The sequence below is a fragment of the Muntiacus reevesi genome, chromosome 13, assembly GCF_963930625.1.
Source record: "Muntiacus reevesi chromosome 13, mMunRee1.1, whole genome shotgun sequence".
Taxonomy (NCBI): domain Eukaryota; kingdom Metazoa; phylum Chordata; class Mammalia; order Artiodactyla; family Cervidae; genus Muntiacus; species Muntiacus reevesi.
The window spans coordinates 68,240,543-68,254,805 of record NC_089261.1 but is presented as its reverse complement, the minus strand read 5'-3'; the positions used below and the strand labels follow the sequence as shown (position 1 = coordinate 68,254,805).

Genomic DNA, 14,263 nt, shown 5'->3' with positions numbered 1-14,263 from the left:
AAATAAACAAATGTCTTTCCAATTTAAAATGAAGGCCACCCTTTCTGAAACAATTTAAGTCAGTCTTACTTGTAGTTTAAGTTATGTGAGCATTATCATTTTCTAGAAGTTTTCAGTAAAATTAAATAATGATGCCTCACATTTCAGATTCACAAGGGCTTTTTAAATCTCTTTTTCCCGTTTTGTTCAAACACTTCATTTTCTTCTTGACTTCTGTTCTGAACTAGGTCCCTCAGAGAACTGTTTCCTCTGCATCCTGTTTGTGTTGCTCCTGTGCTTCTCCACAGGAGGCTTACAGAAGCCAGCACTTCTCCCACAGTCCTCTTCCTGGGCTGTGGAATAACAGTAATGCAAGTGCTGGCATTTGTAAGCAAAACAAATCACTCAGTTATATCAAACTTTGAGAATAAGTCAAATTCATTAAGTATTTGTAAATGCAATTACATTGATTTATACATTTATATAATGAATTCAGAAATATTGTCACAAAATATTTTACTGGCCCTCAAAAAGATAATTCTTCTTTTCTGAAAACAGATTAATAATACTTTAAATTGTTTTTCAATTTTTCTAGCTTTTCTTTTTGTACACGAGTGGATCCCTAGAAGTACAGATGAAGGCATTTAGATGTTCTCACTGGAAAATAATAAAATGATGGTAGTGTATTCTTAGGTGGTTTTTCCTGCATGCCAGGTGTCTTTCAATAATTTCACATGTATTAGCCTATAACTCTTCATCTAGATCCTATCACTTGAGTACTGTGTATGATCTCTACTTTAGAAATGAAGTGGGGGGCAAAATCCCACAGCTGATGACTAGCAGAATTCAGGTTTGTATCCAGGCCATTTGGCTGTGGAGTCCTGCCACAGGGAGAGCACACTAATTCTTGGAGTTAGGGATAAGAGAAGCACCATTGTGGAAAAGGAAGGATGCTTAGTTTCCAGTCTGTGGGACTTAAGATATAGTTCCCAAGACTGATCAGATTTCCAGCTTTCCAGAGCGGTTATAAGCACACATGGGACCTATATCAATAGATTGTGCAAGACACTTGTCCTACAAACTGGAAGACAAAGGGGCATTTATTAATTTATTTTTTATTTAAATTTAATTATTTTTAATTGGAATATAATTACTTTACAATGTTGTGTTGGTTTCTGCCATATATCAACATGAACCAGCCATAGGTATGCATACTAAGTCCCCTCCCTCTCGAACCTCCCTCCCATCTCCAACCCCATCCTACGCCTCTAGGTTGTCACAGTGTACCAGTTTAGAATCTGCATCATACAGCAAATTTCTACTAGCTATCTAATTTTATATATAGGAATGTATATATTTCAATGTTTCTCTCAATTCGTTCCAACCTCCCCTTCCTCCACTGTGTCCACTGGTCAGTTTTCTATGTCTGCATCTCTATTGCTGCCCTGCAGAATTTCATCAATACTGTCTTTCTAGATTCTCTATATATGCGTTAGAATACAATATTTTTTTTCTCTTTATGACTTCACTCTCTGTAGTAAGCTCTAGGTTCATCTGCATTATTAGAACTGAGTCAAATGTGTTCCTTATTATGGCTAAGTAATATTTCATTGTGTATTAATAGTATCACAGCTTCTTTATCCATTCATCTGTAAGTGGACATCTGTTGTTCCATGTCCTAGCTATTGTAAATAGTGCTGCAGTGAACAGTACGGTATATGTGTCTTTTTCAATTACGGTTTCCTCAGAGTATATGCCCAGTAGTGGGAGTGTTGGATCATGTGGTAGTTTTGTTCCTAGTTTTTTAAAGGAATCTCTACACTGTTCCCCATAGTGGATATATCAGCTTGCATTCCCACCAACAGTGCAAGAAGGTTCCCTTTTCTCCACACCTTCTCCAGCATTCATTGTTTATAGATATTTTGATGATTGTCATTCTGACCAGTGTGAGATGATACCTCATTGCAATTTTGATTTGTGTTTCTCTAATAATGAGTGAAGTTGATCATCTTTTCATGTGTTTTTAGCCATCTGTATGTCTTCTTCAGAGAAATATCTGCTTAGGTCTTCTGCCCACTTTTTGATTGAGTTGTTTGTTTTTTTGGTATTGAGCTGAATGAGCTGCTTGTAAACTTTGGAGATTAATTATCTGTCAGTTATTTTGTTTGCTGTTTTTTCTCCCATTCTGTGGGTAGTCTTTTTGCCTTGTTTATAGATTCCTTCGCTGTGCAAAAACTTTTAATTTTAATTGAATTTCATTTATTTATTTTTGTTTTTGCTTCCATCACTCTAGGATATGGTCATAGAGAATCTTGCTTTGATTTATGTCAAAGAGTATCCTGCCTATATTTTTCTCTAAGAGTTTTATAATTTCTGGTCTTACATTCAGGTCTTTAATCCATTTTGAGTTTATTTTTGTGTATGGTGTTAGGAAGCATTCTTAATTTCATTCTTTTATACATAGTTGTTATCATTTAGCATGATGTGGAAGGCATTCTCATGATTGAAATACTATTTGGAAGCTTTTACATCTCTGGTCACACCAAGGTCTCTGAATGTGCAGTTATATGTGGCCATGCCCAGAGTTTTGGTTGAGCTTACTGGTATTCAGACACATCTGAATAGGGTTCCACCTGGGGATTCAGAAATATTTTGTTAGTTAAAATCACCAAACCACAATGTGGGTAAACCATATACCAATCTGAAAAAATCTAAGTAAAATTTTAGCTGTCCTAATTCACCCTCATATGGTGCTGCCAAGGACTGTCTGGTCACAGAAGACTGCACTAGGGTTAAAACTGTGTTTCAATAACCATTGGTTTATCTGTCCAAATCTTTCCACGTTGTATTTTTGTTTCTGTTCTCTCCCAACTCGTCCCACTTTTGGAGGGACTTCCCTGATTTTTGTAATGAAATTTCTGCTTCCCAGTAACCACTCAGTCATTGCAAATAAGGGCAGAATGAAACTCTAATTTCTCCTGACACTTTTCATGTCACTTCCTTTCTCCCTACCCGCAATCATGCTTGTATGTGTAATTGGTTGGAGGAGACTGTAGGCTTCCTCGGCTTGTATCTACTTTCTTTGCTGTTGTTCAGTCACTAAGTTGTGTCTGACTGTGAACCCATGGACTGCAGGACACCAGGTTCTTCTCCACCATCTCCTGGAATTTGCTCAAACTGATGTTCATTGAGTTGGTGATGCTATCTAACTATCTCTTTTTTTTAACTTTTATTAGTTGGAGGCTGATTACTTTACAATATTGTAGTGATTTTTGCCATACATTGACATGAATCAGCCATGGATTTACATGTGTTCCCCATCCTGATCCCCCCTCCCGCCTCCCTCCCCATCCCATCCCTCTGGGTCTTCCCAGTGCACCAGCCCTGAGCACTTGTCTCATGCATCCAACCTGGGCTGGTGATCTGTTTCACCCTTGATAGTATACTTGTTTCAATGCTATTCTCTCATAACATCCCACCCTCGCCTTCTCCCACAGAGTCCCAAAATCTGTTCTATACATCTGTGTCTCTTTTTCTGTCTTGCATATAGGATTATCATTACCATCTTTTTAAATTCCATATATATGTGTTAGTATACTGTATTGGTGTTTATCTTTCTGGCTCACTTCACTCTGTATAATGGGCTCCAGTTATCTAACTATCTCATCCTCTGTCACCCTTTTCTCCTTTTGCCTGCAATCTTTTCCAGCATCAAGGTCTTTTCCAATGAGTAGGATTTTCACGTCACATGGCCAAAGTACTGTAGCTTCAGCTTCAGCATCATCACTTCCAATGATTATGTAGGGTTGATTTCCTTTAGATAGACTGGTTTGATCTCTTTGCTGTCCAAGGGACACTCAAGAGTCCTCTCCAACACCACAGTTCAAAAACTTCAATCCTTTGGCCTTTATGGTTCAACTCTCACATCTGTACATGACTACTGGAAAAACCATAGGTTTGACTATAAGGACCTTTGTTGGCAAAGTAATGTCTCTGCTTTTTAATATGCTGTCTAGCTTGGTTATAGCTTTTCTTCCAAGGAGCAAGTATCTTTTCATTTCATGGCTATAGTCACCATCTGCAGTTATTTTGGAGTCCAAGAAAACAAAACCTGTTACTATTTCCATTTTTTTCCCCATCTATTTGCCATGAAGTGATGGGACCATATGCCATGATCTTAGTTTTTTTAATGTTAATTTCAAGCCAGCCTTTACACTCTCCTCTTTCACCTTCATTAAGAGATTCTTCAGTTCCCCTTCAGTTCAGTTCAGTCGTTCAGTTGTGACCTTTAGTTGGACCTTCAGTCCAACTCTTTGTGACCTCATGGACTGCAACACACCAGGCTTCTCTGTCCTTCACCGACTCCAAGAGTTTACTCAAACCCATGTCCACTGAGTCGGTGATGCCATCCAACCATCTCATCCTCTGTCATCCCCTTTTCCTCCCACCTTCAGTATTTCCCAGCATAAGAGCTTTTTTCAATGAGTCAGTTCTTCGCATCAGGTAGCCAAATATTGGAGTTTCAGCTTCAGCATTGGTCCTTCCAATTAATATTCAGGACTGATTAACTTTAGGATGGACTGGTGGGAACTCCTTGAAGTTCAAGGGACTCTCAAGAGTCTTCTCCAACACCACAGTTCAAAACCATCAATTCTTTGGCACTCAACTTTCTTCACAGTCCAACTCTCACATCCATACATGACTACTGGAAAAACCTTAACTTTGACTAGCTGAACCTTTGTCAGCAAAGCAATGTCTCTGCTTTTTAATATGCTGTCCAGTTTGGTCATAGCTTTTCTTCCAAGGTGCAAGCATCTTTTCATTTCATGGCTGCAGTCAATATCTGCAGTGATTTTGGATCCCCAAAAAATAAAGTCTCTCACTGTTTCCATTGTTTTCCTATCTATTTTCCATGAAGTGATGGGACCAGATGCCATGATCTTAGTTTTCTGAATGTTGAGTTTTAAGTCAACTTTTTCACTCTCCTCTTTCACTTTCATCAAGAGGCTCTTTAGTTCTCCTTCACTTTCTGCCATAAGAGTTATGTCATCTGCATAGCTGAGATTGTTGATATTTCTGCCAGCAGTCTTGATACCAGCTTGTGATTCATTCAGCCCAGGATTTCACATGAGGTACTCTGCATATAAGTTAAATAAGCAGGGTGACAATATACAGCCTTGCCATACTCCTTTCCTAATTTTGAAACAGTCTGTTGTTCCATGTCTGATTCCAACTGTTGCTTCTTGATCCACATACAGGTTTCTCAGGAGACAGGTAAGGTGGTCTGCTACTCCCATTTCTTTAAGAATTTTCCACAGTTTGTTTGCATGATCCACACATCCAAAGACTTTAGTGTAGTCAATGAAGCAGAAGTAGATGTTTTTCTGGAACTCCCTTGCTTTCTCCATGATCCAAAGAAGGTTGACAATTTGATCTCTGGTTCCTCTGTGTGTTTTCTAAACCCAACTTGTACATCTGAAAACTCTCAGTTCATGTACTCCTGAAACCTAGCTTGAAGAATTTTGAGCATAACCTTGCTAGCATATGACATGAGCACAAGTTTACAGTAGTTTAAACATTCATTTCCTCTCTAGTCATTGTAAAATTTGGGCGCCAAGGCTACAAAGAGTAATTTTTGAAAACTTTTATTCTCTGAAATACATTAACTGTAAATTTTATGCAGGTATGTATTATATTTGGTAGAGTTACCTCTAATGACAGAGGTACTAACTGGTAAATCATATGTTTATTAATATCTCCCTGAAAAAGCTATGAAAAGAGCAATTTTTGTTTGTTAAACACACAAAATATAATTCATAAAGTTCTGGAACTTCAAGATTAAGTACAATTTTTGAGGGGTGTATGTTATTCCAAATCAAGTTAGATAAGTAGTTCAACCTAAGTAAAGTAATACTGGTCTGTATATTCTATGTAGAGAGTTCTATATGGCACATACACACATACAGGATTTTTATATTGTTGATTTTTTTCAGTTATGTCATATTAGTTTGGATTCTGGGTTCTTAAAATATTAAGATTTAACTTGAACACTGACCTTCTTGTCCTTGAAAACAGTTAAAAGTGAAAACAATATAACGTATAACAATAAAAAATATTCATTGAGAACTAGTATAAGTTGTTTTTCAGTCACTCAATCATGTCTGACTCTTTGTGACCCCATGCACTGCAGCATACCAGCCTTACTTGTCTTTCACTATCTCCCAGAGTTTGCCCTAACTCATGTCCATTGAAAGATATACCTATGTGAATGCAGAGTTTCAAAGAATAGCAAGGAGAGATAAGAAAGCCTTCTTAAGTGAACAATGCAAAGAAATAGAGGAAAACAATAGAATGGGAATGACTAGAGACCACTTGAAGAAAATTAGAGATCCCAAGGGAACATTTCATGCAAAGACAGGCTCAGAAACAATATGATCCTAACAGAAGCAGAAGATATTAAGAAGAGGTGGCGAGAATACACAGAAGAACTGTAGAAAAAATGTCTTCATGACCTGGACAGCCATTATGGCGTGATTACTCACCTAGAGCCAGAAATCCTAGAGTGTGAAGCTAAGTGGGCCTCAGGAAGCATTGCTACAAGCAAAGCCAGGAGAGGTGATGGAATTCCAGCTGAGCTGTTTCAAATCCTGAAAGATGATGCTGGGAAAGTCCTGCACTCAGTGGGTCAGCACATTTGGGAAACTCGGCAGTGGGCTCAGGACAGGAAAAGGCCAGTTTCATTTCAACCCCAAAGAAGGACAATGCCAAAGAATGTTCAAACTACCGCACAATTGCACTCACTTTACATGCTAGCAAAGTAATGCTCACAATCCTCCAAGCTAGGCTTTAACAGTACAAGAACCAAGAAATTCCAGATGTACAAACTGGATTTAGAAAAGGCAGAGGAATCAGAGATCAAACTGCCAGCATCCATTGGATCATAGAAAAACAAGGGAATTCCAGAAAAACATCTGTTTCATTGATTATGATAAATTCTTTGACTGCGTGGATCACAGCAAACTGTGGAAAGTTCTTAAAGAGATGGGAATATCAGACCACCTTACCTGGCTCCTGAGAAACCTGTATGCAGGTTGAGAAGCAACAGTTGGAACCAGACATTGAACAACAGTTTGGTTCAAGTTTGGAAAAGAGTATGTCAAAGGAGTACATGTATATTGTCACCCTGCTTATTTAACTTATATGCAGAGTACATCATGCAAAATGCCAAGCTGGATGAATCACAAGCTGGAATCAAGATTGCCAGGAGAAATATCAATAACCTCATATATGCAGATGACACCACCCTAATGACAGAAAGCAAAGGGAAACTAAAGAGCTTCTTGATGAGGGTAAAAGAGGAGAGTGAAAAGGCTGGCTTGAAAATCCAACATTCATAAAACTAAGATCATGGCATCCAATCCCATCATTTCATGCAAATAGATGGGAGGAAAAATGGAAACAGTGACAGGTTTTATTTTCTTGGACTCTAAGATAACTGCAGATAGTGACGGCAGGGATGAAATTAAAAGATGCTTGCTCCTTGGAAGAAAAGCTATACCAAGCTAGATAGACAGTGTATTAATAAGCAGAGACATCACTTTGCTAACAAAGGTCTATATAGTCAAAGCTATGGTTTTTCCAGTAGTCATGTACAGATGTGATCATAAAGAAGGATGAGTGGTAAAGAATTGATGCTTTTGAATTGTGGTGCTAGAGAAGACTCTTGAGAGTCCCTTGGCAGGAAGGCTATCAAACCAGTAAATCCTGAAGGAAATCAACTCTGAATATTCGTTGGAACTACTGATGCTAAAGCTGAAGCTCCAATACTTTGGCCATCTGATGGGAAGAGTCGACTGATTGGAATAGACCCTGATGTTGGGAATGATTGAAGGCAGGAGAAAGGGGCGACAGTGGATGAGATGATTGGATGATTGGGTGGCATCACTGATTCAGTGGATGTGAGTTTAAGTAAACTCCAAGTGATAGTGACGAACAGGGAAGACTGGCGTGTTGCAATCATGGGTTTGCAAAGTCAAACATGACTAATGACTGAACAACAACAAGAAATGTCCATTGAGTTGGTGATGCCATCCAACCGTCTCATCCTCTGCTGCCCCCTTTTCCTCCTGCCTTCAGTCTTTCCCAACATCAGGGTCTTTTCCAATGAGTTGGCTCTTCGCATCAGGTAGCCAAAGCACTGGAGTTTCAACTTCAGCATTCAGGGTTGATTTCTTTTAGGATTGACTGGTTACTATATGGCAGGTACTGTTTTAAGTGATTTTCTTGTGTTAATTAAATCCTCAGAGCCCACTAAGATTGGTACTATTGTTGTCATCTGCACTTTACCTTATGTATCAGAGAAGCAATGTCACTTATCCAAAGTCACTGAACTAGTAAGTGTGAAGCTGAAATACCAAACCCAGCCTACCAAACCTAGGGCCTATCAATATCCACTACATCACTGGAATCTTCAAATATGGGAAGCATAGCTGACCATGGAAATGAATACAGAAGTTAGAGAGTGGTTATACTACACTGAAAGAGAAATTGGAATTGTTAAAGCTCATTGAGCTCACTTATCTCATTTTTATTCCTTGGGCAGAGTGTGGTGGCAGACTGAAAGTGGAATCAAAACCCAGAGATCTGTACTCACATGCTCAGTTTGGTGATAACAACTACCCAGGACAAGTTGATTGTGAATGGCTGTTAGTGTCAGAACGGGGCTCTCGACTCGAATTATCCTTCCAGATTTTTGAAGTGGAAGAAGAAGCTGACTGTGGCTATGACTACGTTGAGCTCTTTGATGGTCTTGATTCAACAGCAGTGGGGCTTGGTCGATTCTGTGGATCAGGGGTAAATACAGTACCAACAGGATACCATAGACATGATAAAAATATCTATAAATTGGTGATTTGATATATGTAAGATGTATAAGTCAGCAATGCTTTTACCAAAAAAATGTTACATCATATTATTAATGGCTTGATAAGTTATAACATGCCTCTTCCCTTCTCTGTTGCTAGTGAATTTGCTCAATAACATCGAACAAGACAGATGAATTCAATAACTATAATTATTGTTACTGTCCACATTCTAACTTTTTAAATTCATGCTTTTAATTATGCACTAAATATTTAATTATCTAAAGACAATATATCTTAACACACACCATGACAGTTTTGCAAGCTTCTAAATTAAAGCATAGAAGCAAAAGAATATGCACGATTCAAATTGAGATTCCCCTCTCAACAATATATATGATAAGTGGCAGGATCTGCTACCAGTGTGGAGGTTTAGCCAGTACTATTGAATGTTGCTCCATTGCAGTATGCACAGTACATAGTACCCAAAATAGGTTAGAGGGCATCGACATGACAAATAAGATAAAGGAAAGCTTGAGGTTTTCTCAATGCTTTCCCCCCCAGGATTCAGCACATTAATATCAAATGTTCTTCTGAGTACATATTTTGTTCTAAAGCTTTAGTTCCATTTTTCAAATTTCTACCAATAACTATTACTTAAATAATACTGAATTTGAATAATATTGAACTCCTGTCCAAATTGCAACTGAAATGAAACAAAAGTGCTTCTCAGTACTTAGATTACTAAAACAGGAAGGAATGGACAATTTGGATTCTGGAAGTGGCTCTGCCTCAGAGCAGCTTCTGAAATAGTTTTAATGTCTCTTTTTTCTCTCTGTGCTTCACTTTAATTACTTGTAAGTCGGAGGAACTTGGTTTAAAATTTTGGGGAAAAGCACCAAGTTCCAGAACTTGGAAGCAGACTTAATTATGTTCAAAGCTCAGCTACATCACTGATCAACATTGTGATTTTGAGCATATCATCTGTTCTTTATAACTCAAGTTTTCTCACCTGTAAAATAAAGTCACTCTTATTTACTTTTCAAGGTTGTTGGGAGGATTCAATTTTATACCAAATTTCCAAATGTGAATTACATAGAAGAAAAAATAATTCATTCTTATTATTTGTTTTTGTTTGTGTGTCTTTGTTTGTCTTTGTTTTTGTCTTCAGCCACCAGAAGAAATCTATTCAATTGGTGATACTGTTTTAATTCATTTTCATACTGATGACACAATCAGCAAGAAAGGATTTCATATAAGATACAAAAGCATCAGATATCCAGATTCCACACATACCAAAAAATAATCAAAATCTCCATCAGAACACAAAGGAATGTGTATAATGCAGAGAAGATGTATTTCTTTTTTAAATGAAGATTTTAGCACAAATATTTCATATGAGTTTGAGCAAAAGAAAACTGCAAGACCAGAATTATCTCTGTACTACAAGAGAAGTTTCCAGCTAAGCCTGATCAGCATTACCAGGATATTTGAACTCCATTCTTGACAGTATAAATATAAATAAAGTTGGTGAAAGAGCATCATGATTCAAAGAAGACTTCACAATTCTTTGTTCACAGCACAACACAGATGCTTCACAATTCCAATAGTTCCTTTCAGGGTCTGTGACGCTGCAGAGTGTTCTTTTTGACAATTTCTCAATATATGGGAGAAATAAAATGATCTTACAGGTTATAAACTGGAAAACCCTCTCCTCGAATCTTGGGATAATTGCTTTGACTGTGCATCTTGAAGACAATGTAAACCAGATCCATATAAGTTGTTGTGAAGTGGAAGTCTTTTAAGGGTGGTTTATACTTTAAATATGGGTATGACCAGTGTTTGGAAACTGGAATATTTCAGCTTCATTATTTTCACTTGCAGGCTAAATTTACCTCTTTGAAACGTAAACCATCTTGAAACCATTTCATTTTCCTGACCTTTGACAAGTTTGAAATGTCAATAGTTTTACCATTTAGCTAATTCTAAACATAATTTTATCTAAGTGCTGGAAAATGCCCAGTTTATTGGTAAACTCAGTTCTTTCAGTGGGAAATGCTGCCTTTTCACACCAAATTCAAGAGCCCTTGTGATGTCTTGTGAACTTGATGAGATAATTCCCAACAGGTGTGAACTGGATCATTTTAAAGTGACTGCCTAGCTGGCTCATACTCAAGTTCTACTGCTGCTATTCTCTCTTTTGTTGTTGATCTGTTGTAGCTGTTCATGTTGATGTTGTCAAGGTTAATGTTTTTTGTTTTTTAATGAAATGAAGTGGGCAAGCCTTGTTAGAACTGAAAATTTTCTTTCTCTTCCTAGAATTCAGGTTTTTAAAATGTAATGTTGTTAAAAAAAAAAAAAAAAAAAAAAGATTTGCTTCTGAAAGACTTTCTATGGTGCTATTCCATAAACATTTTTTTTTAAACAGTTTTTGACCTTTGAGCCAACCACCTGTAGACTACAAACGTCTCTGTCTGGCTGGTAGCACTTGAAGACTAAAGACTTGCTAAATGTATCAAAAGTATGTTGTTGCAAGGGTAGCACTTGTCCTGTGGAACAGCTGCTTATAATGCCTTAGAGTTATTTTGAATGATTGAGCAGATCCTCCTAAGAGACACACCTTTTTTGAAAAGTTGAGTATAGTAGTGTACGTTAGTTAGCATCTCTATGAGGAAAATTAATTTCTGTGACTGAGATCTTTAGATATAAATATGGTGACCTACTTTTATTATAGAAAATTAATTTTCTGCTTTAAAGCCAGGATTTTTTTTTAATATTAATGTTTGTATATATGAGATTGTCTGAATGAGTGAAGCTACAAGAAAGTGATGAGTGGTGGGTGGCTGAAAAGTTTAAATTTACATGCCAAGTTCTGCTAGAATCCTGTTTAAAGTAGCAACTTTCATAAGCTGTTTCATGGACAAATAATGAGAATTTCTCATTATTATCAATCCTATTTTTAAAAAGGCTCCTTCCTTCAGAGAAACTCTATTTTGATATTTTTTTATGTTGATATAGATTGTTGTATGAAGTAGCTTTGGTTCTGCTGCCTGTCCATGAACATTCAATATTTAATAAAATTGAAAATCTTTCTTCATTTTACAATATTAAACTATACACACAGGTTTAGCTTGTTTTTTTTTTCATTGTTGCCTTGAAAAATCTTTTCTTGTGTATGAATTGTATTATGTAAATACATTTTTAAAAATAATCTTTTGATCTCATGGAACATTACTTTGGAAATGTATAAATATTGCCTGCAATATAAGGAGCTTTTTAGTGGAGCTGATTTATTCCAGTAACTTCTATATTTTTTTTCACCAATCTCCAGTAAGCCAAAATATTGGGAATAGGAGAGAAAAGAAAAAAACATTAAAACCTGGTATACCATGCTGTGCCCAGCCCAGTACTAAGCACATACACTAGCTCTTTTAACTTCATGCAACCCTTTGAGAACTATGGTGATGGTCTCATTTTATGGTTTAGGAACTGAGGCTCAAAGAAAGAATATAATGTTCCCAGGGTTACAGTGTAAGTTAGATGTTAAAACTCAAGTTGTCCAATATAAAACTCTGTACTTATTCTAAAAATGTAGTAGAATCAATCTTGACATATATATACACAAACACACACACATATACATATATATATATATATATATAAAAGATATATTTTTATGCTGAAACTTTCCACATAAAGTCAGTTTTAGAGGTGAGTTACAGTAGGACTTTCTAACCAAGAATAAACTTGGTTACTTTCAGTAATAGCATGAAAATTAAAATATCAACTGTAGATGTCTTTAAGAACCACAGGTAATGCTAGAAAATTAAAAAACAAAAAAAAACTACTATATAGTTTGGAGCTAGTAACTATGGGCCTTTTGTTAAAATAAGTACATTAAATTATTTTATCTGATGTGGTGGGGAAAATGTAGTGCTTTTAAGAAATACTGTGGATATTCTTGTTGATATCTTATAAGGCTTCAATGAGCTGCCCTCACACAACTGGGAAGTAAAATATTTAGAAGGCACACTCAGAGAGGTTGTCATAACTTAGGTCTTCAATGGGAACATTAATTTTTTATTATACCTTTTGTATGATATCTGCTCACTGCATATTATTTTTATATTAATTCAACTTTGGCTTAGGTGTATTGTTAAATTCAAACACAAACAGCTTCATTGTTATTGTGATAATAATGGTTAATTACTGTTCTAGGCATTTTATTAGCTTTTGTAAATTTATTTTCAACCTTTGCATCAACTTCTACATTAGTCTTGGTTGTGTTAATACTGTCTATTTGCTGAAGTTCTAACTCCTACAAAATCCTCACTGACTTTACATATAAAAAACTGCTCCCACTTAATATGATTTTATTAAATTATTTTTAAAAGTCAATTGTGAATATTACTCTAGTTATTTAGAAGATCATGACTTAACATAACTGCACAAACAATATATTTGAAGAAATATATGAGAAACAGCAGTTCTATTTCCAAAATCCCTAAATGTCCCCTGCCTGTACTGACTGAATTTTTACCACCTTGGATTAGTTTTAGTATACCACAGTATCAGATTCAAATTCTGTTTAATTTTTTTTAATACGTTAGTCTTTTATTTAATTATTATTTTTTCTATTTTTGATAACAAGGCTCAAATAATGAAATTTTATTCTCATATGTAGAAAATCTCTGAAAGCATTTATTGTTCCTCACAAGGATAAATTTTTTAAAAAGAAGCATTGAATTATCAGTTTGTTTAAAACTGATAAACTACAGCCATGTGCAAATTAAAAAGAACTTTCAATTAAAACAATATCAAATTCATGTCAATGTATGACAAAACCCACTGAAATGTTGTAAAGTGATTGGCCTCCAACTAATAAAATAATATTTAAAAAAAAAAAAAAAAACAATATCAAAATGTTTGGAAATTTTATTTAGTTTTATTTAGCAAGAGTATTTTGGATAAAAGAAAACCTTTAATACCATTTACTAAATCCACCATGGGAGGAAGAAAACAGGAAAAATAAATTACCATGTAAAGACCTGTAACTTGAACTGCATGGTGCTTTTTGTTTGATAAGAAGAAATAGATAACATGACCTTACCACAAAGAAAGAAAAGGTGTTTATCAATGCATTTTTACATTAGTGCATAGTAAATAGTTATAAATGAGTATTTTCTTTTTAGTCCTTTACTTTTATTGTTATAAAATTGATAAATTTTGTCATTAGCTTAGGAAATGAAAAGGCTGGCTGATATACATGGTAAAATATTATTTGTCTCCAAACTTTGCTTTGACATGTGCTTTTTAAATTGTCCAGCTTTGAACCTATGTTCTTTCCACTCCCTGCCACTGTCCTCAAACTGAATTCAGGTTTACAATGTAATTCTAGTCAATACCATGACATCTACCTGGTG

The 14,263-nt window shown here is 35.9% G+C and overlaps 1 protein-coding gene across 2 annotated transcripts in view; it reads left to right on the top strand.

The window, feature by feature from the left end:
* The window catches only part of TLL1 (tolloid like 1), a 284,429-nt gene extending 270,746 nt beyond the window's left edge, over positions 1-13,683 (top strand). Inside the window, exons 20-21 of one of the 2 annotated variants that reach the window (XM_065904756.1) lie at positions 8,582-8,832; positions 10,012-13,683. In XM_065904756.1, the coding sequence (XP_065760828.1) occupies positions 8,582-8,832; positions 10,012-10,146 (386 nt within the window). In that variant the 3' untranslated portion in view covers positions 10,147-13,683. The remainder of the gene's footprint in view (positions 1-8,581; positions 8,833-10,011) is intronic. The other variant, XM_065904757.1, reaches the window with a different exon arrangement.
* Positions 13,684-14,263: the final 580 nt, after the last annotated feature.